Source organism: Callorhinus ursinus, unplaced genomic scaffold (assembly GCF_003265705.2).
Source record: "Callorhinus ursinus isolate GAN/ISIS: 27379988/994484 unplaced genomic scaffold, GSC_fseal_2.0 scaffold7, whole genome shotgun sequence".
In the NCBI taxonomy this organism is placed as follows: Eukaryota; Metazoa; Chordata; class Mammalia; order Carnivora; family Otariidae; genus Callorhinus; species Callorhinus ursinus.
Window position 1 is genome coordinate 26,696,120 of NW_027397069.1, and position 26,631 is coordinate 26,722,750.

General features: G+C 39.0%; 1 protein-coding gene across 3 annotated transcripts in view; it reads right to left on the reverse strand.

Annotated features, from left to right (window-relative positions):
* Nucleotides 1-26,631, reverse strand: part of LMO7 (LIM domain 7) — a 192,941-nt gene that overhangs the window by 44,245 nt on the left and 122,065 nt on the right. For 2 of the 3 annotated variants that reach the window (XM_025875264.2, XM_073894434.1), the window contains 7 exons: nucleotides 14,878-14,908; nucleotides 13,968-14,081; nucleotides 9,859-10,057; nucleotides 6,243-6,495; nucleotides 5,029-5,307; nucleotides 2,746-3,465; nucleotides 1,749-1,778 (listed from right to left, as the gene is read on the reverse strand). In XM_025875264.2, the coding sequence (XP_025731049.1) occupies nucleotides 1,749-1,778; nucleotides 2,746-3,465; nucleotides 5,029-5,307; nucleotides 6,243-6,457 (1,244 nt within the window). In that variant the 5' untranslated portion in view covers nucleotides 6,458-6,495; nucleotides 9,859-10,057; nucleotides 13,968-14,081; nucleotides 14,878-14,908. The remainder of the gene's footprint in view (nucleotides 1-1,748; nucleotides 1,779-2,745; nucleotides 3,466-5,028; nucleotides 5,308-6,242; nucleotides 6,496-9,858; nucleotides 10,058-13,967; nucleotides 14,082-14,877; nucleotides 14,909-26,631) is intronic. The other variant, XM_025875265.2, reaches the window with a different exon arrangement.

Genomic DNA, 26,631 nt, shown 5'->3' on the forward strand with positions numbered 1-26,631 from the left:
TTTCTGAACTTGGCATTTGGGTTTCTCTTCTCTCTTCTTAGCCCAGTCATACAGGGCATTCCTATGGAGAAACACGGGGAGTCACTGAAATAGCTGTACATGTTCACATTCTCATCCAGTACCTGTACTCCATGTACTTAAATCCTCTTTAAGAAAAACAAACTGCTTCTATAATCAAGCCTTATTAGCGATGGAAGTTCTGGAAGTTTTCATTCAAAATGCTCAAAGCAGCAGAGATTTTTCATCCGTTAAAATAGCTCTCCTGTGATGAATTGAGATGAGCAGATGCTTAAGCATCATGCTGACAAGTGCCTCATTCACCCTCACAAATGAGAAAGCTTTAAGCCCTTGAGGAGCTGGATAGGGAATCATGTGCCTTTGCACAGCACACTGAAAGCATGCTGGTAGTCTGATTTTTTAAATCAGTGGCTGAGAAGTACTTGCAATTAGATGCCCTTGACTCAGTTAAATTTTGACCCCTAGAATGGTATATTGCTTCAAATAATAATTTTAGTTAAGTTCCAAGGTTTCCACACTTTAAAAATTATCCAATGCTATCACAACTAAAAATTCTTAGAGATGACATAAATCCCAGTGGGGGCAAGATACTTAGTTACTAAGGCTTAGGCAGATTAAAATATTTGACATACTTAAATCTTCTTGTTCAAAAACTATTAGAAGTTAGATTCACAAAGTCAGAGAAAGTCTGATGGTAAATATTAAGATGCAGCCACCTGGTTATTCTGCACGAAGAATGAATGATTCTACAGTGTGCAGTAAAAAGTAAAAGTATGGTAGCATTTGCTTTTAACTCTCCATTACTCTAGAAACGGGAAACATTTCCAGAAAATTTTAAAAGATTTTAATTTTTGCAGTTTTGGGAAGCTGATTTTGGCTTTGTGACATAGCCATATTATAAATTTTTACCCTAATCAGGAATCATGAAAATGTTTCCAAATTCTACTAAGGGAAGACTAATGTCATCCCTCATCCCAACTAATAAAGCTCCCCATAGGGGCGCCTGGGTGGCTCAGTCGGTTGAGTGTCTGCATTCGGCTCAGGTCATGATCCCAGGGTCCTGGGATCCAGCCCCGCATCGGGCTCCTTCCTCAGCGGGAAGCCTGCTTCTCCTTCTCCCACTCCCCCTGCTTGTGTTCCTGCTCTCACTGTCTCTCTCTCTCTGTCAAATAAATAAATAAAATCTTTAAAATCAATCAATCAATCTCCCCATAAACTAGGAGCATATAGATAATACCAACTGTATGAATTCCAACTTCAAAGTGAATGTTAGTATTCCTTTTCCATCATAGATTTTCTAAAATTTTCTAAAATAACTTTATTTGGGCTTCAACATCCAGAAGTGAAAATGTTAGTCTATGTAGCAAATACTAAATTAAATATACCCAATCTTAGGCAAGTAATTGTGTTACTTTTAGTCAACTCCTTAAGTTAAAAAAAAAAAAAAAAGAAAGAAAAGAAAGGGGGAAAAAAAAGACCTGAATTTTAAACTTCTAATAAAAACAAAATCTACTGCAGTCATATAGCACTTCATGCACTGCGCACTCAGACACAGAAATATTACCATTAGGTTGCAAAATTAAGAAAAAATTTCCCATTTTTAAAAAATTACATGCACAGCACACAGCATCCCCATTTAGTGACATGCCAGGATAGAAGTGCAGTGACATATTACATGAAGGACAAATAATATGCAGAGATTTTTTTCCAGTGTGAACTAAAAAACTTACCCATTCTCACCATAAATCTTTTGAAAGAGTCTAAGAAATCAGAAAACCAAAAATGAAAAGTCACTTTTCAGTTGTGTTACTTTCTAAATGTTCAATGTCTTTAAGATTCTAACTAGAGATGGACAAATCTCAAAAGGTTTTATCACATTCTTGATAATGTCTCAATTTCTAATTGATCTCATATCTCAAGGAATCAAATTAAGCGAGATAAAGAGTTTCCTAATTTACCTTGAACCAACAAATCCATAACAAAAAGCTTCCTGTTGCCAGGGATAAAAGTTAGATTTGGATCTACTGATTTTAATCAACCTTGTATTTGTCCATCCCAAAGTTCAACAAGCTGAACATCAAAATGGCAAGTTGCATAACACATAAATGCAGACACATTATTATCAAAATGGCCATAATTACATACAAGTAAAATTTAGCCGACAGCAAATAACATTCATGCATTTTAATAAAGTTTGCACTGAATTTTCAACTATAAAAAGTCATATATTGATAGTCCAGGAAACCTAGGTCAAAAACAAAAATCATAATTAAGTTAAATGAAATTTGCAATGCCATATTTTAAGGGAAATGTTTACACATAAATCCTATATTCCAAAATATGGGAAACACAGAAAACCAAACTACAACCAGACTGGTTCAGAAAAGCCTGGACATGAAAATATAAAGTCCGTAGACGTAACTGGAAAACATTTTCATGAAACGTCATGTTGCAGATAGTACCATAGTCTTCCTTGAGGCCAAAGGCAAGGTTTGGGTCTACACCTTTTAAACAGGCCTCAAATAGTTTAGAGATGTGCAAATATGGAATTGCACTTTTTTCTAAGAAATCACAACAGGCTTCTCACAACAATATACATTTTTACAGGATGCTTCAAAATGGCTCGTGACATGCAGAGTTGGGCAATACAATGCCACTTTCTCACACAAGAAAAGTTATACAAGACCATCCATGACAAGCAAAATCCTTGCAGAAACACACTCTGACCTCTCGACCATCAGCCGTTTCTTGTGCCTAAGTCTGCTGGCCTCCCGGATGGCCTCCCACTTGCGGAGGTCCGCCTCACTGCAGGGACCAGGGGTGAAACTGACAGGAGGCACAGTCGTCCCCAGCTGCCAAGACTGGATCTTGCGAGTCAACATGTCATCTTTCTTCTGCCTGTAGGAAGGCACTAATACTCTACAGCTCTTTCTTTTTTCTTTGGGTGGGCGTGTCCTTTCAAGTACACAGAGAAATTTTGCTTGAATTTCTGGAGGAAGAGTCCACGGTTCAGGGAAAGGGACTGGTTGGTATCTATCCGGGGCCCCTGAGAGAGGCACCTCTTTATTCTGCGCTGGAATTCGGCGAACAATCATATCATCTTTTTCTAGATCTGGAAGTACAAGTTCACCTTCTCTACACTGCAGAATTATATCTCGCTCTACAGGATCATCTTGCTCAGAAAACCTTCTAAAGTCTTCGAAAGCCCGGAGAACATATGGATTTGCATGGAAAGCCCCAGTCTTTCTGACAAAGAAATCATCATTTTCTAAGTCAGGATCTAGGGTTGACATCTCAAGGTCATCTCTTTTACACCCTGGTGCAGAAGAGACATTCTTTCTGCGTGTTATGAGCCTTGGGCCAGCAGTGGGATCAATTTTGATATTTGTTTCAGAAGACAAGATGTCATCAGAGTATGTTTGGAGTGCCTGAAGTAATAAAAACTGACTGAAGCACAGAAAAGAAAAAGGAAGGGAGAATCTTATTAAGTTTAGGTAGAAAAGGTAATTAGGCAGCAGATCAACTAGCCCGTTACCATGGGTGAATTATTTTAGGGAACCATGGGAGAGATTCTTGTTTGGAAGAAAGCCTAGCCTTTAATGTCATCACCCGTGACCTTCTTGGATACCATTTAAAGAAGCAAAGGCAAAATGTACTTCTCAAGAAAGGTGGGCACCATCCAGGCCAACTGATGGGGCTAGAACGTAGACAGAGCACACCTCCCTCCCTGTCGTACACACACTTGCTTTCACCCTCTCCTTATTCTGTTAGCCACGGTGATGTAGTCCCCATCCCAGAGAAGCAGCAATGATCTTGCACAGAGATTGAAGAGTGGGTCATCAAGCACTTTATGCAATCAGGGAGTCAGCAGAATTTAAAAAAAAATAAAATAAAATGCTGCGAAGCTTTCAAAAAGACCCTGATGAATCTTTTCTTTGCCTTTTCCCACCAGACTTGCATGCCCTGGTGTTTATCTAAAAATTATTTCCCGGGCACCTGGGTGGCTCAGTCGTTAAGCATCTGCCTTTGGCTCAGGTCATGATCCCAGGGTCCTGGGATCGAGGCCCGCATCAGGCTCCCTGCTCGGTGGGGCGCCTGCTTCTCCCTCTCCCACTCCCCCTGCTTGTGTTTCCTCTCTCGCTGTGTCTCTCTCTGTCAAATAAATAATCTTAACTCTTAAAAAATAAGTAAATAAAAGTTATTTCCTTTCTCCACATCTCCATACAGAACACAACCCTAAGTTAAGGTCAACTTTTGCAAAAGCTTTTTAGAAATAGTTTTCCCAAAGACCTGACTCTGCTCCCATGTAACTGTGTACTATCTTGAACATCACTGTGCTGAAGAATATTTAATTTTATAGACTTCCAAGCTTATCTGCTCCCACAGAAAGCAAGACGTTATAGAGTAGGCTTTTGCACTAAATATTATGAACGAGGTTTCAAGATCCAGCGCATCATGGTCAGAGATTAACACAGCAGCGGTCGCTGGCCCGGATGTCCCCAGCCAGGCTCAAAGCGGGCAGGCTCATGCACACAGGTACACCTGGGCTCATCCGCAGCACCGCGGCTTCTCCTGGCTGCTTGCGTGTCCCGGGAGTTCCTGGCCCCTTTGGTAGCCAATTCCAGCAGGAGTGAACGTCTTTGGCAGTTGCTGTCTAGCCTACGCTTTGCTTTTTGGATTCTACTAAAAATGGAGGAGCTTCTGTCAGAGCCCAAATCCTCATCCTCCGAATCTGAGGTCCTCCTACTGTAGAGTGATGCAGAGAAAGGAGGGAGGGAAGGAGAAAGTTGGAGGAAACTACAACCACTGAAAATCCTGTCATGCAGAAGGCTTCCTAAGATCCAGATCCTAAGGTTCAAATTTAAGCAGCATTATTTTTTGCAGTTATAGAAGTTCTATAGGTATTGAAGAGAAAAGTAACCTTTCTCTTTCTAAGAAGCACACACAGAATGCACCTAGCCAGAGTGCCAAATGAACACTAGGACAACAGAAACATGCACAGAGACAAACCTGAATCCCTGAAATTCTTTATACCATGGTTTGTAAGTTTCCCTTTTTATTCTTTTCCAGTTCACATCTTCTGGGATCCAACATTTGGGAAGAAACTGATCAAAAGCATTCCCTGGGTTTGGCATGATTGGACTTAGCTTTCGCACATATAGATCATCCTTTACAGTGTTGGGTATACTTGTCTTTTCTTCTTCCTCTTCCAAGTAATAAGAGGAGTTTGAAGTTTCTGGTCCTCTTGGCCAGTTCTCCACATTTGTGCCCCAAGTCCTCCTCTCGTTACTGTTCAAAACATCCAACCGGTTAAGATACTGAATGACAATTTGTGACACAGAACAAAAAGGCATGCTCTCTGGCTCACAGAGTTTATACCACTGGATGAGACAAATTAGTTGGCACTCTCATCGTTACAGTTCCTAGAACAAAGTTAAGGCATTATAACGGCATCTCATTTTAATTAGAGAATAGCTTGATACACAAGGGCCAAAGGTAATTATAAGATGTGTTAAAAAGAGACAAACTGCAAACAATCTGGGGTGTTAAGTATTAAAATCAACATCACAGACATTCTGATCTAGGAGAATTTTTCTGACCTCGTCAATTCGTACAGTCCAGTGGCTAATGGGTCAGCAGGAGGAAACCTTTGTGAGCAAGAGCTATGAGAGGTGGTTTTCGAGATGAAACACTCGGGCCTCTTTTTCACTTGGAATCTACGGTTGGCTAAGTCATCCAAAACTATATCAGGCAACCTTCGTTCATCCTCGGAGTCCGAACCACTTTCAGAACCATATACCTCCTTCTGACAGCAAGCTGAATTTGACAAATCCCACTCTGCTCTGCTAATTTGATGTGAAATTAGAGGATTCTCTGTGTGTCCACTGAGATCACTCAAAACAGGGAAAAAAAAAATGGAAGAAAATAACAGCTCCACAATGAAAAGCAGAAGTCATCCAATAAGCTAAAAGATGTCAATAGGCGAAAGGCATGCATCTAAAAAAAGAACCGGCATATCCTAGGCTGACACTCTAAAATGGAAGAAATATCATCGGGATATGCATGACTAAAGATATAGGTAAGAAAAAAAATTTTTCATTAGTGAAATTTATTATCTATGAAATACATTTTAAGAACCATTCCTTTTCCCATATTTAAAATCCCAGCAAATTCACAAAGCATACTGAATTTTAAAACTCCATCATCAGCTTGCATCCCAGTACCTTGGAAATGTTCCATCTGCTTCTGGATAGACCGGGCTGGCCCAACTTCTTCTGTTGTCCTCATTTTTGTCAGGCTTTTTCTTCCGCAACGGCGCCGGCACATAGGATGGCTGTCTACTTTTATTGGGCAAAAAACGATTGAACGGTAAAGCAGATTTTGGTTCAATGGCCGAAATCCTCCGATAGGACATATCGTCTTTATTATAATCCTGCATTTTGGATGTAAATTCAGAATCTGTGTCACTTTCACAACCTATAAAAAAAGCAAGAGAATTTGCTTTACTTTCCAGATCATTTGTCTAACTGAACCCACACAGCATGCCTGCTTTGTCTTTCCCTTAGAAACCCAGGGCTCTTCTGCTAACTCTGGGGAATATTTTTAGAAATTTGTCATGAAGTTGTGATAAGATCCATTAGGAGGAACTTGCTTTGCATACGGGAGGCGCATGCGCTACATTGTTTTACTGTTGTACATTCTAAGCAAATAAAGTCCCCATTAACCGCTGAACTCCTTTTCTTCCCAATCCTTCTTGCCACTGTGACTTTACATAAAATGTGTTGATGGAACACATATGACTAAAATGCAGCGACCGAGTCAAAGACACCAAAAAGAGTGAGCAATCAAAGAGTCATTCAAGGGAAAGCCTGTAATTTAAAATAAAGCATGACGTCTCAAATTTCTGTGAGGCAAGAGAGAAGGGAGAACATGGAAAGAGTAGCAGAAAGCACAATATCACAAATGGGTTGGCCAGATCCTTGTGATAGCCCTACAAGCAAGAGTCACACATCAGAGAGGAGGTTGGGACTTTAGAAATCATTTGGTCCAAAGGAATATCAAATCTCATTCCTAAATGAACACACACAACTCAAGGCTTTTTCTGAGGGTGGCCGTGGAAATATTGGGAACCTTGTGTTTGATCCCAAATCATTCAAACACAAATTCAAAAGAATGCACTTTGATACACCTCAAGGTCAGATAGATACAAATATTGATCTGTTTTCATAAAATACTAAGTCTGCTCTTTTTAAAGACACGGGAAGAAAAGAGACTACACAATACTACTACAGATCCAAGCTGAGTTGTCTCCCTTCTCTGCCCTTCTTTTCTTCCTGCCCCTGTGTATCTGTAAAAAAAAGTTTGCAAATGTTGCTTGCTTCCCGCCTGTGCTCTCTGGGAGCATGGCCGTGCTCTGTACCTGAGGACCTGAGCGGCAGCCTCTCGACACCCAGAACACCTGTAGGGTTAACCTGCGGGGGAGGCGACCTGGTCCCCTCCCTCCTGCTCGCCAGAAATCCACAGTCAATAACACTGAGAACAGCCTACAGGAAGCGGTTGAACGCGCCCCTGTGAGACCAGGAGGCCGGAACAGGATAAGGGAGAAAAGGCAGAAAGGGAGGAAGCGGCAGCTATGACCAGGAGGGTTAATAGTCAATAATCTGGTGCTTCATTTTTACCACCTCTTAAATACGACATTTTTTTTTTTTTTGCAAGTAAGAAAGATCTTAAAGATTCTTGCCAAAATGTGTACTGTGAAATTTTAAACACAGGGAGATTGTTCTACGTTGGAATTTTTTAAACTTAAAGTATTTTTATTTTTCAGTCCAGTGGAGTTCTCTACAGAGTAGGCAGATACTCTTGATAGGGTCAGGGGTTTTATATAAAACCAAGGAACGTGACTTTGCAATGCTGTTAACCTAAAAATATTATCCTAACGGTGGTGATCAGTTTGGAATTACAACTCAGTAGGTAGCAGAATTTCAGCACACGGATTACAAAAGTTTGATTGTCTGGGCAGCCCGTGGGCTTTTCTTCTCCTCCTCAAGTCCTAAGGACTAAGTCTTCACTTCCGCCCTCTTCAAACAAGCTCTGCAGCTCCTTCCCCACTATCGGGAAGCAGTGGGGCAGTGGCCTTCTGCTTTCTGTCACATGTACCAGGCATCCGCTCCAGCAAGTATCTGAGGAGAGGACTTTCATTTCACACCACGGGCCACCATACGGGAAGCACCGGATGTCTATTTCCACACGCCTTCAGGCTTTGTCCCTGTTATTTTCTGTTGGCTGGATATAAATTTAAACATTGCATGTTTTAGGTTATCCAGTCAGGACAAAGCAATATAGTGCGTTGGGAATTTCAGCCTCTGCTTTTACAGCTTTAATCACTCAGATGAATTATAAACTCAGATTTATTTCCTTGAATCTGTACTGGTCATCTAGGCTATGAAAATGTCACACTCAAGAGCAGACAACCAACAAATGCAACAGTAAATATAAAACGTTAACTCTTAGATAGCTATTCACTTTTCTTTTTTATTTTAAATGTCACTACTACTCTAAAACCTAAGAATGTGGGGGTTGGTTATACTTAATTTGTTGATTAACTGTCTTTCTCTAAACCAAATCCATTGTACATTGATTTTATGTAAATTTATATCAGGACAACAATCAAGATTGTTGATCACTGTATGGTGAGTATTTAGGACAAGTGTAATGTACTCTGAGGTACCTTGGAAAAACAAGATGTATAATTAATGTATAGAGAAAGCGGTAAATATGTTGTAAAGCAACCACAGTACAACGAACGTCATGGTAGAACTAGGTGGCGGGAACATGGGTCTTCACTGTAAAATTCTTTCAATTTTGCTGAGGTTTTAAATGTTTTATAATAAGAACCTTAGGAAAAATTAGTAAAAATTTAAAAGTAATTATCCATATAATCAGCAAGGTAAAATCCCTAACAATCTAGCACAAATTCATGACCAGAACTCTCAGTGTTTTCATGTTGACGGTAGAAGCACAGAAATTTACTGGTGGTTTCAGTCTATCCAAATTTGAATTGTTAGAAGTATATAGTCAGAAATTTCTGACATCACCCAATAGCCATTGGAAGAAGACATGCATTTAAATAACCGATTTGACCATAATACTAGGATTTTGAAAGAAGGGTCCTCTCATAACAGAGTAACTTTCATTTACATGCTCTTTCTTCACTCTGTCCTGGATTTGCTCTGGACTAATAGAAGCAAAAGAGGTTTTCTAACACCATGCTAGTATGGCTATTTGAATTATCAAAGTTTAGCATAATATTCTATCATGATAGGTATCAATCATTTTTGGGGAGAGAATTATAGAAATATTTTTCTTGCTTTTCCTTAAGAGAAATTTTTTATCTTTTGGGGAGAAAATTATTCAGGAACTAGAACAGACTTTTATAGAATCTTTCTTCTTTATGTGTAGATATATCCGTGAATAGGCCTCAGAGCACAGATTATTAAATTTGAATCTGGAGAGAAGAGAATTAGAATAGATTATCACTGATTTGAACAGGTCACAGTTAATGGTCTCCCCACTCTCCTCTAAATGGAAGGATAAAAAAAAGTGAAACTATTACCATTCTAGTGGTGATACAGTGAGGAAGGAATGAGAAAGAAAAAGAAAAGAAAAAGAGAAAGTAAAGGAAAAAGAAACCCCCAATATTCTAGTCTCTATGAAAAATCCACATCTTTGTAAAATTTTTGCCCCAATAGTTTTTGCTCCATTTTTCTCCTACCATTCCCAACTTTCTCTTAACAAACAAATAAATAAAAAATAAACTGACAGTCAAAAAATGCAACTCACCCTCACGTCCGCCTCTCAAAGTACTATCACAGGAGCAGCTTGTGAATGACCTGGACCCCAAGGAGTCCAAGCTTTCAAAGGAATCTTCTCGCTTATGGTTGCCTGAAGAAGTAGGAAATTCTCCACGTTCAGCACACCAGAGATCACCGTAACCACTGTCCCTGCCACTCCTTTTCAGACAGCTAGAGTCTTCAAGAGCCTAAAGAAAAGTTTTTAAAGAAGTTACCATAAACTTCCAAAAATATAATCAGTCAGGACTTGTTTGCAGAGCTCAAGTTGTGCTATATTTGATAAGCGAGGCAATGAGATTTCTCTGTGAAACGTAAAAAGAAAATCTGGCAAAAATCTGAGTATAAATCTGTAAATGTTTTCCCACAATACTTGGCACCTATGTAACAATAAGGAGGTATTTTTTAAAAAATGAGGTATTCAATATTATTCAATAAAAGAGTATAGTTTATTTAAAAATAATGGAACATTTTAAGAGAAGAAAAGTTAATGATACATTCAAGTGCTAAAATCAACGATTACTTACAGTTATCTGGCAATAAACATGAAAGGAGTTAAAGCAAAAAGCCAACCTTAATTTTTATATCCAAAAGGAGGTAAGTTAATAAGATGTATAGTCAGGGCACCTGGGTGGCTCAGTCGTTAAGCGTCTGCCTTCGGCTCAGGTCATTGTCCCAGGGTCCTGGGATCGAGTCCCACATCAGGCTCCCTCCTCAGTGGGGAGTCTGCTTCTCCCTCTCCCACTCCCCCCTGCTTGTGTTCCCTCTCTTGCTGTGTCTCTCTCTGTCAAATAAATAAATGAAATCTTTAAAAAAAAATAAGATTATAGTCAGCCTACCTCCAGGAAATATTTGGAGAGTTTATAATAAAGTCACTGTAAGTGTTATGGATTCTTAACAAAAAACTTTAAAAACAGAAAGAAGGGCAAGGGCAGCAGGCATACACCACAGAATTCACTCATTTTCGTTGATTATGAAAAACCTAGATCTGCCAAGAAAAGCAGACTTGCTCATGGGCATTCAAAATTTACTTTCCCTGAACCTAAATAAGTATTTGTTTGGCTCATGTAAGAGATACATAAACATATGACAAACGTGATTAGCCATAGGTTTGTAAATTATATAGAACCTAATTTAAAAGCATAATTTTGGGGGTGCCTGGCTGGCTCAGTCAGCAGAGTATGTGACTCTTGATCTTAGGGTTGTGAGTTCGAGCCCCATGTTGGGTGCAGAGATTATTTAAAAGTAAAATCTTAAAATATATATATATGTATATATATATAAGCATTATTTTGAATAACATTTCTCTATGAAAATGTTAATGGCAAAATAAAACTGGACTTTTTACAATGAGAATATCAATAAAATTATAAAGTCCTTAGCATAGTCCCAGTACATAGTAATCAAAGAATACCTAGTGACTGTTTCCTACAGTGAAGGTGATTTTGTCATTAGTGTACAAATCAGAAATTCTAGCTGATGAGCAAACTACAAAGACAGTTTGAAGAATGTAGGAATTTCTAACACACAGATGTAATATGTGAATCTCGATTAAATCAGAATTCAGATAAAATAAGCCATGAAAGAAAGTTGGCAGACAGTTGGGAATTTTGGAATACGGACTTGATATTTGGTGGTAGAGAACATTTATCAATTTCCTTCAGTATCATAGACATTGTAGCTATATGGAAGAATATTTTTACTCCTAAGAGATGCATGCTGAGTTTTTAGGGGTGAGAGATCTGTAATTTACCTTGAAATGATTTTGTAAAAACAGATGAATGGATAGACGTGTAAAGCCAGTATGGGAAGATTTTAATAATTGAGTCAGATGGCACATATCTGGGTATTTGTTGTATGATTCTTTCAATTTTCAATTACGAACATTTTTAACGTACGGATAAAGTTGAAAAAAGAATGTGCAAAATGCAAATTAGCAACTGTCCTGGGCATGCTTTTGGCTGAGACTGGATCTGTCGATTCTTGGTTCAACCCTCTGACCAATATATGAAGCACTCATAAGATCTACTGGATTTATGTGAGATTTCATATAAATCAGATGTCAGACATCCTGGTGTTAGAGTTGACATCGTGCCATGAAAACATAAGCACCTACACCTTGTACCTCGTTTCCAAGGAGATGGGGAAGCTGGGCTTAGAGCTGATACCGCCAAATACTTCTCAAAATAGAAAGAGATTTTAAAAATTTTAAGTAAACCTTTCGATCCATAAATTTTCTTAGATACCTACTTGTTGAAGCTCAGAGTCCTTGACACAGAGCAAGATGATTTTTGACCTCATAAAATGTCCAAGTTATTGATGTTGGGCCACTTCAGTGATAAAAGAACCCGAGTCTGGCCCTGGTACCTGGTTTTTATGAGGATTTCCCTCTGACCAGTCACCTAAAATGAGTCACCTCCAGTTCATATGATGACTCAGGTACAACAGCTTGCCAAGTGTGTTTTTTAATCGACACTTTGGACTGGCCATTAAGCATTATCTATTTCAGTGTGAAACACCTGAACACAGTGACTGTTAACAGAACAGATGCAAAACAGTGATCATATCTATACACCCTTCTTACGGCCATCCCCATTCCATAATAATGGAATGGAAACAGCTGTAGTTTTATCTATCAAAATGTTTTACCTACTCTGCTTTTGACACTGATGACAGGAAACGGCTTTGAATAAAGCATTCCCCAGCAAAAACGCTGTACTAGGATTATTCAACCTGAGTCAGACTGCCATAAAAAGAACCAAAGGCTGTAAGAGAGCACTAATACAGGAGCCAAAGTCCCATATTATCTTTAACTAGAAGTTTTCTTGGCTGACAAAACTGTAAGGCAAGGTTCTGCTCATGTCCCAAGCCACCTACCCATTCATCCGTCACAGCCTATCCTCTCCCACTGCAGTGACCAATCTGTTCATCTGTCTCCATCAGACAGCGGTGCTCTAGGAGGATGGGCCTTTTGTGAGTGTTCTCCCAACATCCAGAACAACGCTCGTGCGGGATAACTCTATAACCTGAATTAACTCTTTCAAGAAATTTGAGTGAAGTACCATCAACTCTCTACAATTCAAAAACAATAAAAATCAAGAAGGAATACCTTAACCTTCTAAGCTCTATAATCTCATCTTTCTACGATGTATGTGGCTGGGCTCAGGCAAAAGTATTTGAAGATCAGAGCAGATGTGAGGCAAGGTGCTCATTTTCATCCTAACCGAAAATTTCTATCTTCCAATCATGGTAACTAACATTTATTACATCCTTACAATGTGCCAGAAACTAATGTTAAATACCTTCTCAGTAGAGTGTCACTTAATCATCATAAAAATCCATGGAGCAACTACTATTAATTAGATGATAGCATATTATCTTAGCTACCTATTTTCTTCTGAGCCCTGCAAATTCCCCTGGATAAATATCCCCCTAAAAAAAGTTAATTTTCCCATTTGGATCTTATAAATGAAAATCTGATACAACTATGGTCAGCCCTAGCACTGGACTCCCCTCAAACAATCCTTAAGCATTCAAAAGCTGCAACATAGACTCCAAGATATAAAGGACTAGAAATGTGTCTGAAACAAAAGATTCTAATTTAAACCCCTTAGCACGATTCACGTAACAGCATTTACTGCTCTCTAGGAAATAGAAGCAATATGGCAGAATCATGGGGAGACTGGAGTATGGGCATTAGAGATATAATAACCCAGGGCAGGATATTAGGATAGAGAAACTGAGTAACTTCCACACATAATAATAGTCCTAAAGCACTCCCTATTACAGGTTGAGTTTCTACGGTAGGAAGAGTTAAGTTATATCAAGTGCCTTAGAAAGGAAGCAAATGAGTAGGTCATTGAATTACTTAAAATTAAGAAATAAACACCTAGACTCACTCACTCCTTGGCGGGGGCATATAAAGCCAGCAAATAAATAACCCAGCACAATCTAGAGTGAAGCAAAGGTAATAGGAGCTGCCATATTTGTTGGAATAGGGGAAGAAGGAAGAGGAGAAGTGGAAGGAAACGAACACAGGGAGGTGGGGAAAGCGGTAGTGTGAGGAACAACAGTCATCTCATCCAGATGCGGTTTCCTTACCTTAGTCAGAGCTTGTCCTAAAAGATTCTCAAAGGCTTTCAAATTAAGATAGGGTCCATGATAGTATGGGTTACTTTGTGCTTTTCTTCCCAACCAGTACAGTGTTATCAAAACCTTGAAAAATTCCACGAGAACAACATCAGTCTATTTAGTAACTAACTGCAAGTCCAAATGCAGGTGAGCACTCTAGACAGAAGATAACATATCTATCTGGGTTGAAAAGTGGAGTTTCTTCTACATTATATGAAGGAGAAGGGTCATTAAAAATGTTAATTATTCTCAGATTTCTGTCTCTGAGCACATTCTCAGACCAAAAGCTCAGATCCCAACAGGTATTTGTATACTCTGCTGGTACATATAAAGGAAAACATTGATGAAGAAAGCAAATTAAACTTTTAAAGCAATCAATTTTTCTAACAAACTTACAGACTGAACCCTTAAAATTAGTAATTCTCAGCTTCCTTAATAGGCTTCTCTTGTATTTTTCTTTCAAATAAAGCTGTCCCACTTTTAGAAATTCTTCTAACGTGCAGAATGTTAGGCATGTAAGTCTGCATTGAGCAATTACCCAGCGTTCTTAAACATTCAGTGTTTTTCTTTAAAGTCTGATCTGGTGGTTTGATGTACTCCTCTAAAGGACTTGAAGCACGTTCATTTGTCTTTCCCACCTTACTCACGTATAAGAAGGCACCCACCCCGCAGATTTCACCTCCCCCTTACACCCTGACATCAGAGAATATATGGTTTAACCTTATTTAAACATACTTTGAGCCCCTGAGTGGCTGGCTACTGACAATAATTCCATTAGAAAAAGGATTCACAGTATATCAGATATTTTTAGATCCCACTGCCTTATTACAGAACATGTAAGTAAAAACCCATTAATAATGTTCCCTTAAATATAGCTTACATTTTTCACTCTCCTATCAGTCTCTTCTTGCCTGTAAAGAAAAAAGAAAATGCCTATTAAGTAATATCTATGAGTCTTAAATTATTAAGTAGAAAAATCTCATTTTTATTCTAACATTCTATGAATATTAATACTACCTGGACATTCAAAAACCTCAGACTGCATATTATCCATCAGAATTTTTCCATATTCAATGATTTCATGAAATAGAATGGTCCATTTTCTATAAAAAGCAAGTCTCTTTTTCTCATTTTTTTTATTACAGTCTGATTTTTTTTAATGCACTATTTGCATTTTTTGTATTTTCATTTTAAACAGTGTTTAAACCCACTCAAAAGTGGGGCAGGCCAGTGTGCCTCATGGCACAAAAATCAGGAAAAAACAAAAACCTTACAGAACAGGGGGGAAGTTTTGCATGGAGTTTTCTTTTCCATCATCCATGGGTTTTTCACCCAAGTTCCTCCGAGCAAAATGCTCAGAGGTCAAGGTCCTGCAGATATTAAGAACTACAGTTTTAAAAATGGCCATGAATCTCTGCCTGAAGAGATTTCACTCTGTCACAAGAATCATGAGTTTTCCCCCCTCACCTGTGAAAGGGCATGATATTTATGGGAGAAGGTAAAAGGAGGCTGATGTCACCACAGTATTGAAGAAGCAACATCAGTTATTTAACAAGGGGTCACCCTAAACTAATGTGCTTCCCGTCATCAGACGCACTGAAGCAAGATCGTTGCTAATTCAGAGACTGGAGAAACCAGAACCAGGTGACCTCTAAGGTGGCTTTCTAGCCTAAAAGTCTGTAAGTGGTATATTTTCCAGATAAAATGTATATACATATATGTCATGTGTATATAGGAGAGACATAAAATACACATCTAAGACCTGTATACAGAAAAGAAAAAGGGGAGAGAATGAGGACACAAACATTTAACTTAACTTTCAAAGAATCAGTGAGACAGCTAATGGCCATTCCTTTCTATAAAACAAGCATGAAGGGAAATGGACCTTAGAACAACATGTACGTCCTACCTACGCCAAAAGAGGGCAAAAATAAAATCCACAAGTTCTCACACTACTGTGGAAATGTAAATTGGTGCAACGACTTTAACTTTTAATCCATTTGGTAATAATTATAAAAGCTGAGTATATGTGTATTCTAGAACCCAGGAATTCCAATCCCAGGTATATACTCAATAGAAATGCTTACATATATTCACCAAAAGTCATATATGAGAAGGTTTATGGAAGCACCTTTCATAATAGAATAATCTGGCAGCTGCACATATGTCTTTAACAACAGAATGGATAAATTACGGAACACCCACAATGAAATATTATATGGCCACAAGAATGAGCAATCCGCAACTGCATGTAACCATATGACTCAGTCTAGCAATGAGAAGCCAAAGCAGTCAGACACAAGCAGTACAGATTGTCATTTTCATTCATAGGAAGTACAAAAACAAAGATATGATGCTAAAAGAGTGGTTACCCTTGTGGGGAAGGATGGTGGAAAGATTAGAAAAAGGAGGGGGACACTAATATTTCTCTTTATTTTGAACTGGAAGCTGGCTACCCAAGTGTGTTCTGTCTCTGAAGTCTTTGAATTGTACACTTATAATGCATATCATTTATATATGTATATTACACTTCAAAAAAGTAAATTAAAAGAATAAACTGTACAGCCTAAGTGCTCAAATCATAGCTTATCTCCTAAGTAAAAGAAAATCACCTTATAAAAATCAAGATTTAATTTTGGAAGTAGTTAATGGAGGGTGATTACTAAAAACTGACCATAAAAAATAACACATAGGGTTGTAAAATAGATAGCTTCTTTTTAGAAGAATGATCAACACACACACCACAGAAATTAAATTAGCCAAAGCACAAAAGAACCATTAATACTCAATGCCAAGGACAGATTGCTGAAAATTGCCATTCCACTGAAAGTGGGATGATTTGAGTGGAATGCTATCATAAGTACACTGAGGGCAAAAGAACAACAGAGTGCTCTTGAACCCCTGACCTCCTTTCCACATCCGTCCATAAAGGTTTCTATTCCAACACACTCCTTTGCCATTTACTATTTATTACGATAAAGCAATCACTATAAATACAAGGTATGGTCTATTCTGTAATAAACACAATAAGCAGTAACTTTGGCACTGTAACCTTTTACACACTGCACATTCCCTTCTAAGTATGAGCATTTATGATGTGTTCTTGAACACAGTGATACGTAGGCCAGCCAAATTAGTATCCTATCACTGAAATGCAGTGCCAGGAATTCAAGTAGTCAATGATTTGCTAGAGTCAACAGAGGCCAATCTCCGACACGTAACAAATACATCTCACTGGATGGAAGTCAGTAACCACGTGGCTTCTTTGCCTTCTGTGGCCACTGGGCCCAACCCAAAGCCTTTTAAATAGAACAGGCTTGAGGGGAAGCTCATGCTAACACCGACTTTCCATGAGCCAACCAAGTTACTGCCCAACACAACAGAACCAAAAACAAGGAAGCCCAATCTACAGAGTTGGCTAATTCCTCCATAAACATTTCAAGAGTGAACAAGCTATAAGGCCATGTTTAAGAGCATGGGCTTCAGGTCAGATCTAGATCCTGCTAACTATGTTCATCCGAGCAGTTTCACTCTCACAAACTTCCGTTTCCTTCTGATGAAACTGGGGACAATGCTCCCCAGTTTAGTAGGTTAGGAGAAAATGTCCACAGGCACTTAGCAGAATCCCTAACCTCATGGTAAGTACTCATCAAGAAGCAGTCATCACTAGACTAGAAGCGATGTGAGGGTAGGGCCCACTTATTCACCACGCTGCACACAAATGCTTCCTTGTGAAGCCATGCTGGACCCAAATATTTAAAATTGCAACCAGCCTGTCTGACACTCCCTATCTCTCATCTCTGCTTTATTTTTGTACTTCTAACCATCTACTTCATGTATTCATTATGACTCTCCTCCACCAGAATCCAAAAGGATTTTTGTGTTTTTGTTTATTGCCATATCCCAGGTGTCTTAGGACAGGTCTACCACCTGGCAGCCACATAATATTTTAGTAACAATGCCTAGCACAGTGCATGGTACACAGATGCTCTCAAATATTGACTGAATATATTTATTTAGCGTGCAGAAATGTAAGTTAGCAAGAGAAAGCCTAAAATGATAAAAGCTCAGGAGATTCCTAATAAATATTCAAGATCTCAAACAACAGTTAAATTGCACTAGCTTGCTTAAAACATATCCAATTGACTCAAATTGTGTTGATACCCATAATGGGGCTTCTTTCTTAAAATACTATCTTTAAAATTGCAACAAAAGGGAATTCTTTACAATTGTACATCAATAAGTCAAAAAAAGGCAGAGGTTCAAAAACAAAAAGACCAACTTCAGAGTGCTAAGTACAAAGATGAAGTGCTAGTCTCTGCAATGAAAAGCTTCCCAGCAGAGCTCGGAAAGACAAAATCCAAAGAATCTAAACCTTCCTTGAAACCCAAATTTACCATAAAAAGGCATAGAGATGAAACATTAATAGTTTCAAAGAATTATTCCATTGTCTATGTTGCCAGCCTTTCCATACATTAATTTTTGAACATTGCATTTAATATTCAAAAAATCACAAGTATAACGCAGATATAATCTTCCACTGTTAATGAAATAGCTCCGGTAATTTCTTCGCAACCTGACAAAGGGCCAGAAAACATATGCCAATCACAGACCTCAGAACCTTCTGCCGGAGGTCAGGAAGAAAAGAGGCACAAACTCTCAAGTGAGCCCATCAGCGAACACATCCATCTGTAACTACCTTATCCTAATAGCTTCTGGTATATTTCTAACCAGGAAGCTCTAGGTCTGATTCCCCCTTTCTTTATCTGAAGCTATTTTAAAATACTAGTGTGTATCATCAATCAAGAGGACCACCTTTAAGCAAAGGGAAGTAAAATCCACATGGATGTTCTAGCTCTCTTCCAGAGATCCCCATGCCAGGTTCTTCCATGAAGAGCCAGCTTCGCTAAGGGGGCAGGCTCTGGGGTCCCACCTCTGGCGGCAAATTCTGGCTCCACTTTGACTAGCCCTGAGAACTCGGTCATGTATGGAAGTCTCATAGTCCCACCTAGGAACAACGTACCAGTCTTGCTGGGCTTAAATGAGAAATTTAAGAAGCGCTTAACTGAAGCAGATCTGTCAAGGAGACACTTCAAAACTATCCTCCAATTATCCATCCCAACCAAACAGCGTGGGGGAAGAGAAATGGCCAGAGGACAGTCCAGTTTCACCACACATAACGTGTTTCCCTGGAAGAGACATTTCTGTGAAGCACAATCCAAGACACTCTCATGCTATGTTTTCTTTGCCCTCTTGCCACGGAAAGCTTTGAACAAGAAAATATTTCTAGAATAAGGTCAAAGAGCAAGGCAAACTGCTGTGGTATTACTATCACCGGCCAAACAGCTATATTGGCATCAAGCCAGCCCTCCTGATCCGTCCTTTTTCTAACAGAAACTGCCTTGGCCAACCCTCAAATTGTCCAAATGCTCAAAATCACAGAAAAAAAAACCCCAAAAAACAAAAAGTTCCTACATGGCCACAATCTATCTCCCTGATATCTGATAACATAGTTTGGGAACAAAGGATGAAATTATAATTTTATTATAGCTTGGGGCAGCCAGCTGTGTTCTAGGACTTCATCAAAAGTATTTCCAAATACCTTCTATTTATCCGAAGAGCTAACCCCAGCCCACATGCATGGGCCCGCCCACCACAGCCTTGCCCATCATCTCTTCCGGTAGACTGCAGAGCACTGGAGCATGCCTGACTCACGGCTGTATCTCTGGAGTCAGCCACAGGCCTGAACTCAATGCGTTTATGTAGAAGTTACTTAAAGCCACTCACAAAGCCAGTCCAGCAGATGAAGGACCAAGAGACGGAGAGGATTTTTCACCAAATCAGGTAAAATTTCATAGTTTTAAACACCTATCCTATTAAACATCTATTCTCTCTGTTCCTGCCCCATATCTCGATACACCTTTTCTTCAAGGTACCAACTCCCTCATTTGCAACAGTGAAAGGTCCAATCTCCTCATGCTCTGCCACAATATCATAGTCCCCAAAGAACTGAACATTCCATGCTCCAAAATCATCTTTCCTCCCCCAAATCCCAGCCCCCATCCTCTCCAAGCCTTCACCAATTGGTAAAGATAAAATAGAGTTGTCTCACTGAATCATCAAGGAAACATGATTAAAAATTCATGCTGGAACGTCTTACAGAGTGGCATTATTTTTCCCTCAGGTACCGGCGGTGGGGGGGAGACTTCCCCGCATCCTAATAGGAAAGATGAGAAGTGTGGTCTCACCTGCCACTCCAAGTTTCGCTGGCTAATAAGGAATCTGGAATTCTCTATGGCGCTCAAGTATAGCTTCCTACCCCACCCATCTCTTCCCTGCCACACATACTCATCCTTCTTTTGGCCCCTAATCCTACAGCCCTATAGTCCTCCTTTCTTGGCCCAGAATAAGCTTCCACCTTTGTTCCTCAGAACAACTGCAACTCACTGGGTGATTTTGTCCCCAGGCATCCACTTCCTGAGGCAACTTGCCAGAATGAGTAAGACGGGGATTCCTGCTAGGGACCCAGCCCTTCTAGAGTTAGTCTGGCCCTGCCCTGCCTGGCACCAGCTGATCTAGATGTTGCCTCTTCGGAAATCAGGCTGATGTTACAGAAACTGGACTCACAAGATACTTGGTTGCTCTCCAAGCCACTAAGTAATCTCTGCCCTCCAGTTGTTGCCTATGAAGTCTGGCCACCTGTTCACAACTTTAAAAATATTTCAAGAAATGAGGCCCTGAGTCATGGTTTCATAAGGGGTCACAAGTAGAAGTGTGCGGACAGCAACCGCTTTCAATCTGTCAGACATGGGGGGCGGGCACATTTGTGGCAGTGGGAGACAGCGGACACAATTCACAGCAGATGTCCTTCTCAGGACAGCAGCGGCATCATTTTTATATACGCAACAAGACAGTCGCCTCTACTATCACGGGAGCAAAGACGGAACTCTGAGCAACCCTAAAGAGTACTAAGTGAAATTTTCAGAAACATAACAAACAAATTCTAACACTACTGTTTGAGGAAATGGCTTGTTTTTATTCCAAATGCAGGAGTCAAAGAAGCAATTTAGGAATAGATCAAATAATGCTCCTTTTTTCTATTAACAGCAGCTCGATTTTTCTATTAATGGAAGCTCATGCACTGCATTATTGAATATAGAGCAAATACCAGCACCCTTCTCTAATGACTGCGTCAAGCAGGAGGAAAACACCTGTGAGTAACAAGTTCAAGATGAATTCTTAGAATACCGCACTTATTCTTTTCTTCTCTCCAAGTAAGCTGCATTTAAAAAAAATGAAATTCTTCCTTTCCTCCCACCTTCATCCCTAAAAATGAAACTGCATTCCAGTGGACAATCTTCCAGCAATGTTAGACACATGTGACTCACAGATTTTCATCTCCCATAGTTGCAAAATGCAGTTCCACCTGAATGTAGAAACTGTAAAAATGACTCTTGGGAAAACAGCATGAAACCTGGAGGTAATTAGCACAAAGAGATAAACTCGTGATTTCTGAACTTACCTATGTGAGAAAAAACTCTTGGAAATTCAACAGTCTTTGCCCTAGCAATGTAAAATGCTTTTTCCAAACATGACAATCAAGTAAGTACTTCTTGTTAAAAATAATTTATTAAATTTCACACCCTCCCACACGCTACTAAGAAAGGAATAAAACCGCATGCATCCGAAGACACTGACATCACTTCAAAAATGACACTGAGGCTGAAAGGTGGGCTTTCTCTCTAACTCTCAAAACCGCAGATTCTTTGTAATTCTCTTCTACTTTATGGAATGTTTGCTATCACATACGACTGATTTCACACTGGAGCCTCACACATGTATATTCCCTGTTAGACTGCAACCTAAAAACAGGCAATTCTCAATGTGGGACTGAGTACCCATCATGACCAGACAAAGTAGAAATGGGAAATAATTGGTAATTAGGCACAGAAGTATTCAAGCTAGGAATCTAGCTTGGAGATATAATCTGGGGAACTGTCAGCATAGAGATGAAATGTAAGGTCATAATGCTAAAATAATATCACCTAGAAAATAAGGGTAGATGAGAAGAGGTCTAGGGCCTGAGTTCTGGAAAACCCAACACACAAGGGTTAAGAAGTAGAGGAGAAACCAGCAAAGTAGACAGAAGCCCACCCCGTGTGATGGGGAGAGGGGCATGCCAGGAGTAAGGGAAGAAGGGAGAGGGAACAAAAGGGTCAAAAAATGCTGTTGAGAGAAGAGCTGAGGAATTGCTGGGAAAAGAAGGAATTTTCAACAAAAATCTTGTCAAAACCACTGACGTCCTAAAGATAGAATTTAGGAGAATACTGAACTACATATCTCAGGTGTCCTAGATGCTCAAACCCATGCTCAACATCAATGTGAAAATCAACTCTAAGCATAAATCTTCCAGTATCATGATACTGGAATGTGCTAGGTGAGGCACTTTCAAAGTCAGTGTCTCTCAAACTGTGTACCATTATACAGGAGAAGATGGCCAAATTTTAACAGGATTTAAGGTGGAAAATTTTTTTGTGAAGTGTTGTCTATTTTCTTCTCAAGTATACACAAAAGCAAATTAAAGTTCTGAGATGTCCTGCAACAATAGATCCATTTTACTTAAAGTTTGAAATTTTTTTTCATATTTTTTGGCACAACTGTTATTAAATCTTAAGAGACACTGGTATTATGAAGTATTTTGCAATTGTGTTCTGCTTTAGGCTCACTTTATGCTTAATTATATAATGTATATTAAAATAATTGCCTTTATCAAGCACTTTATATTAATCATTGTATTGATTATTATACATTATCTCCTTTAATCCCCAGAAGCATCTAATGATTACTAAGTAGGAAATTGGGACTCCAAAAGCTTAAAATTTCCCAGTCATAAAACTATTAAGACTTGATGTGATCCATACTTTCCATAAACTAAAATCCATAGACTAAGACCATGTTTGGGTATTAGTGCATTCACACTTTCCACCATCATATATTTTTAAAATAATTTACTTCTTTCTTAATTATGAAAAAATAATTGTCTCTATATTATCCTGAAATAGGTCTCTCAATATTCTCTCAAAGTGTTGGCTCAAAACCTATCTATGGCAATAACTATATCCTGTGTAAATCTGTCTCCCAGGGACAATGTCAGAAGCTCCCTATTACCATCTTTTCAGCAAAAGTTTAGCTATGTGTTCCACTATCTTGAACATATAACACATTATGGGATTCCGCACATGGAAAACCACCAGAGCACTTGATAGAAGACTTCTAAGTAAATGAAATATATCACGATAATTCTCGGAGTGAGAGAACTGCAAATTATAGATTTCCTGTACTTCACCTCTGCTAAGCCTTTATGAGTATAGTTTCTGTAAAACAAGTACTCATCAACTATAAATAAGTAAGATTATAAATTAAGCACAAATAAGACGAAATGGGAAAATCTTTTGGTTTCCTGAAGGCACATTTTCTTAAAGAAAAAAGCTATATCTTTATATATTTGTGATATATAAATATGTATAATACCTTTAAATTTGTGAAAATTTATACACACACACACATATATATATGCTTATTTTAGAGAGAAAGAGAGAGCAAGTGGGGGGAGGGGCAGAGGGAGAGAGGGACAGAGAGAGAGAAGGAAGCAGACTCCCCAATGAGCATGGATCCCAACTCAGCGGACTCAATCTCACCACCCTGCGATCATGACCTGAGGCACCCCAATTGAGATATATTGAAAGTGCCTAGCATGTAAAAATGTATTTCTTTTCTGATACACATGAACATTCCTGGTAGCAAAGCATAAGAGCACATACATTATTAGTAAGCTATCATACTGCTAAGTCCTCAGCTGTAATTTACACTAAATGTGCTATGTGTGCATTTGGTACAATTCCATGTTGTCAAAACATACTAAACTATTTATTCATCCTACACATTCAAAAGTCCCCATATTGCTTAGAAGTAAATTATTCTCCCTTGCCTCTAACTAATACTTGTTTCAAAATTTTAATTTCCACTATGGGAAAAATTAGTACTGTTTCCCCTTCAAAAAAAAATCCCTAGCCCAATTTTACCATTTTAGTCCTAAATTTTGCCTGTTTTAGATAAGCCTCTCTTTATCTAATGTTTACTGGAGCAATTCCAAGATAGAAAAAAAAAAAACACCTTAATTTTTCCACAATTTTATTTAATCCAAAGGTTCAAGGAGGCAATATAAATTTAGAGTAGGACGGTTTCTAACCTTGGCAGCATTAACATTTTGAACTGGATAGTTCCTCATTATGGGGGAATGATACTGTGCATTGTAGGGTGTCAAACAGCATTCCTGGCCTTATCCACCAGCAGCACTCCACTCAGACTTGCCATGACAATCAAAAATGTCTCCAGATATTGCCAAATGTCCCCTGGGGGGCAAAAGCGCCCATGGTTGAGTGAGAACCACTGTTTTAGAGGATCTAAGAATTTAACTAACTCCTCTTAATCAAATAAAGCACACTCAAGGTTCCCATGGGCTGAAAATTAGTGGAAAACATCATTTAATGACTGCAATCTAGAAAAAGATATCAAATATGTGAGCAAAGGAAACAGCCAAGCAATGACTAAACACCTGAGAAGTTCATGAAAAACTTACTATTAGATCCAAGGGCAAGACCTAACTCAGTGCCTGCATCGTAACGGACACTCAGCAAATACATACCAAATGCTCAAAGAATTACAATTTAGTATAAGCTAGGAGTCGGAGTTCTCATTACCCTGGAAAAATGCATTCAAGCTTGCTTATCCTTCACATTTAAAGTGGTAAGAAATAATGCATCAGGGGGCGCCTGGGTGGCTCAGTTGTTAAGTGTCTGCCTTTGGCTCAGGTCATGATCCCAGGGTCCTGGGATTGAGCCCCACACGTTGGACTCCCTGCTTGGCAGGAAGCCTGTTTCTCCCTCTCCCACTCTCCCTGCTTGTGTTCCCTCTCTTGCTATGTCTCTCTGTCAAATAAATAAATAAAATCTTAAAAAAAAAAAGAAAGAATGCATCAGATCTTCATTTTTCTCTATCACAGTCATATTAAAATGTGTCCTATAAAGTCTGACCAACTTACATGGCCCTCCAATTAAACCTTATTTAAGCTATTATCTAATAATATATGAGGTCCCGTTTTTCATGCAATCCAGAATGGCCAGGTACAGTCTTTAAAATACATCTGTAGGGGCGCCTGGGTGGCTCAGTCATTAAGCATCTGCCTTCGGCTCAGGTCATGGTCCCAGGGTCCTGGGATCGAGCCCCGCATCGGGCTCCCTGCTCAGTGGGAAGCCTGCTTCTCCCTCTCCCACTCCCTCTGCTTGTGCTCACTCTCTCGCTGTCTCTCTCTCTCTGTCAAATAAATAAAATCTTAAAAAAAAATAAAATAAAATACATCTGTATATAAAATATATTGTATATTGATATTTCATAACGTACTATTACAGATTTTCCTAACTTAAACACAAATACTCCATCTCTATTTCTTTATTTTCTGTTCACAATATTGAAAATTTGAGTACTATCACAGACTGAATAACAAACATCCCCTTCTCCCAAAATGTCCACATCCGAATCCCTGAAATCTGCAAACATTACCTTACATGGCAAAAAGGATTTTGCAGGTGATTAAGTTAAGGATTTTGAGAGGAGGAGATATCCTGGATTATCGAGTTGGGCCCTAAAGGTAATCCCAAGTGTCCTGATGAGAGAGAAGAAGAGGAAGGCTTGACTACTAGAGGAGAAGGGGATGGGACCACAGAGGCAGAGACTGGAATGTGCAGCCAGCGGCCAAGGAATGCCTTCTGCCTCTAAAAGTCAAAGAGGCAAAGAACAGATTCTCCCTCTAGAGCCTCAAGAAAGAACCTGAACTGCTGACACCTTGATTTGAGTCCCTGAAGACTCATTTTAGACATGTGACCTCCAGAACCATGAAAAAAATATACTTGTGTTGCTTTAAGTCACTAGACAGTGACCACAGGACACTAACACATGTCCTACATCAGCATTGCTCTACGCATTTCATAGGCAGCTTAGATTTCCCTTCAATATAGCTCTATAGTCAGTGCTATCCCCATTTTCCAGATAAGGGACCAAAGCTTATTGAGATTAAGTGACTTTCTAGAAGTTTTCCTATATAGCTATAATTCAAGCCCAAATCTATCTCCCCTAAAAGCCAACTCAAAGCAATAGGAGAATCATTTGGCTAAAAAAAAAAAAAAAAAAAAAAAGGCACCTATTCCTATTGTCCATTTTAACCTTCATCCACAGCAACCATGGCCAACAGTGCTACCTGCACATAATTTGTGTCAACAAAACTCCATTCACAGCTGAACTGTCACTACATTCATGTGAAAATCCACAAAGACATCTGTCCCATAGCAAAATTACAAATATATAAGTATTAGAGGTGACATCAGAAAAAGGAGTAAGATAATGGGGAATTTCTCTTTCTTAATATATCTTCCAAAACTCCCAAGACGCATAAAAGCAAAACCAATCTACCTCCTGAGTAGAAATAAATGAAGTCTGAGGAACTGACTATCCAAAAAAAATTATGTTTTTTTAGAAGATTTTATTTATTTATTTTACAGAGAGAAACAGCATGAGCAGG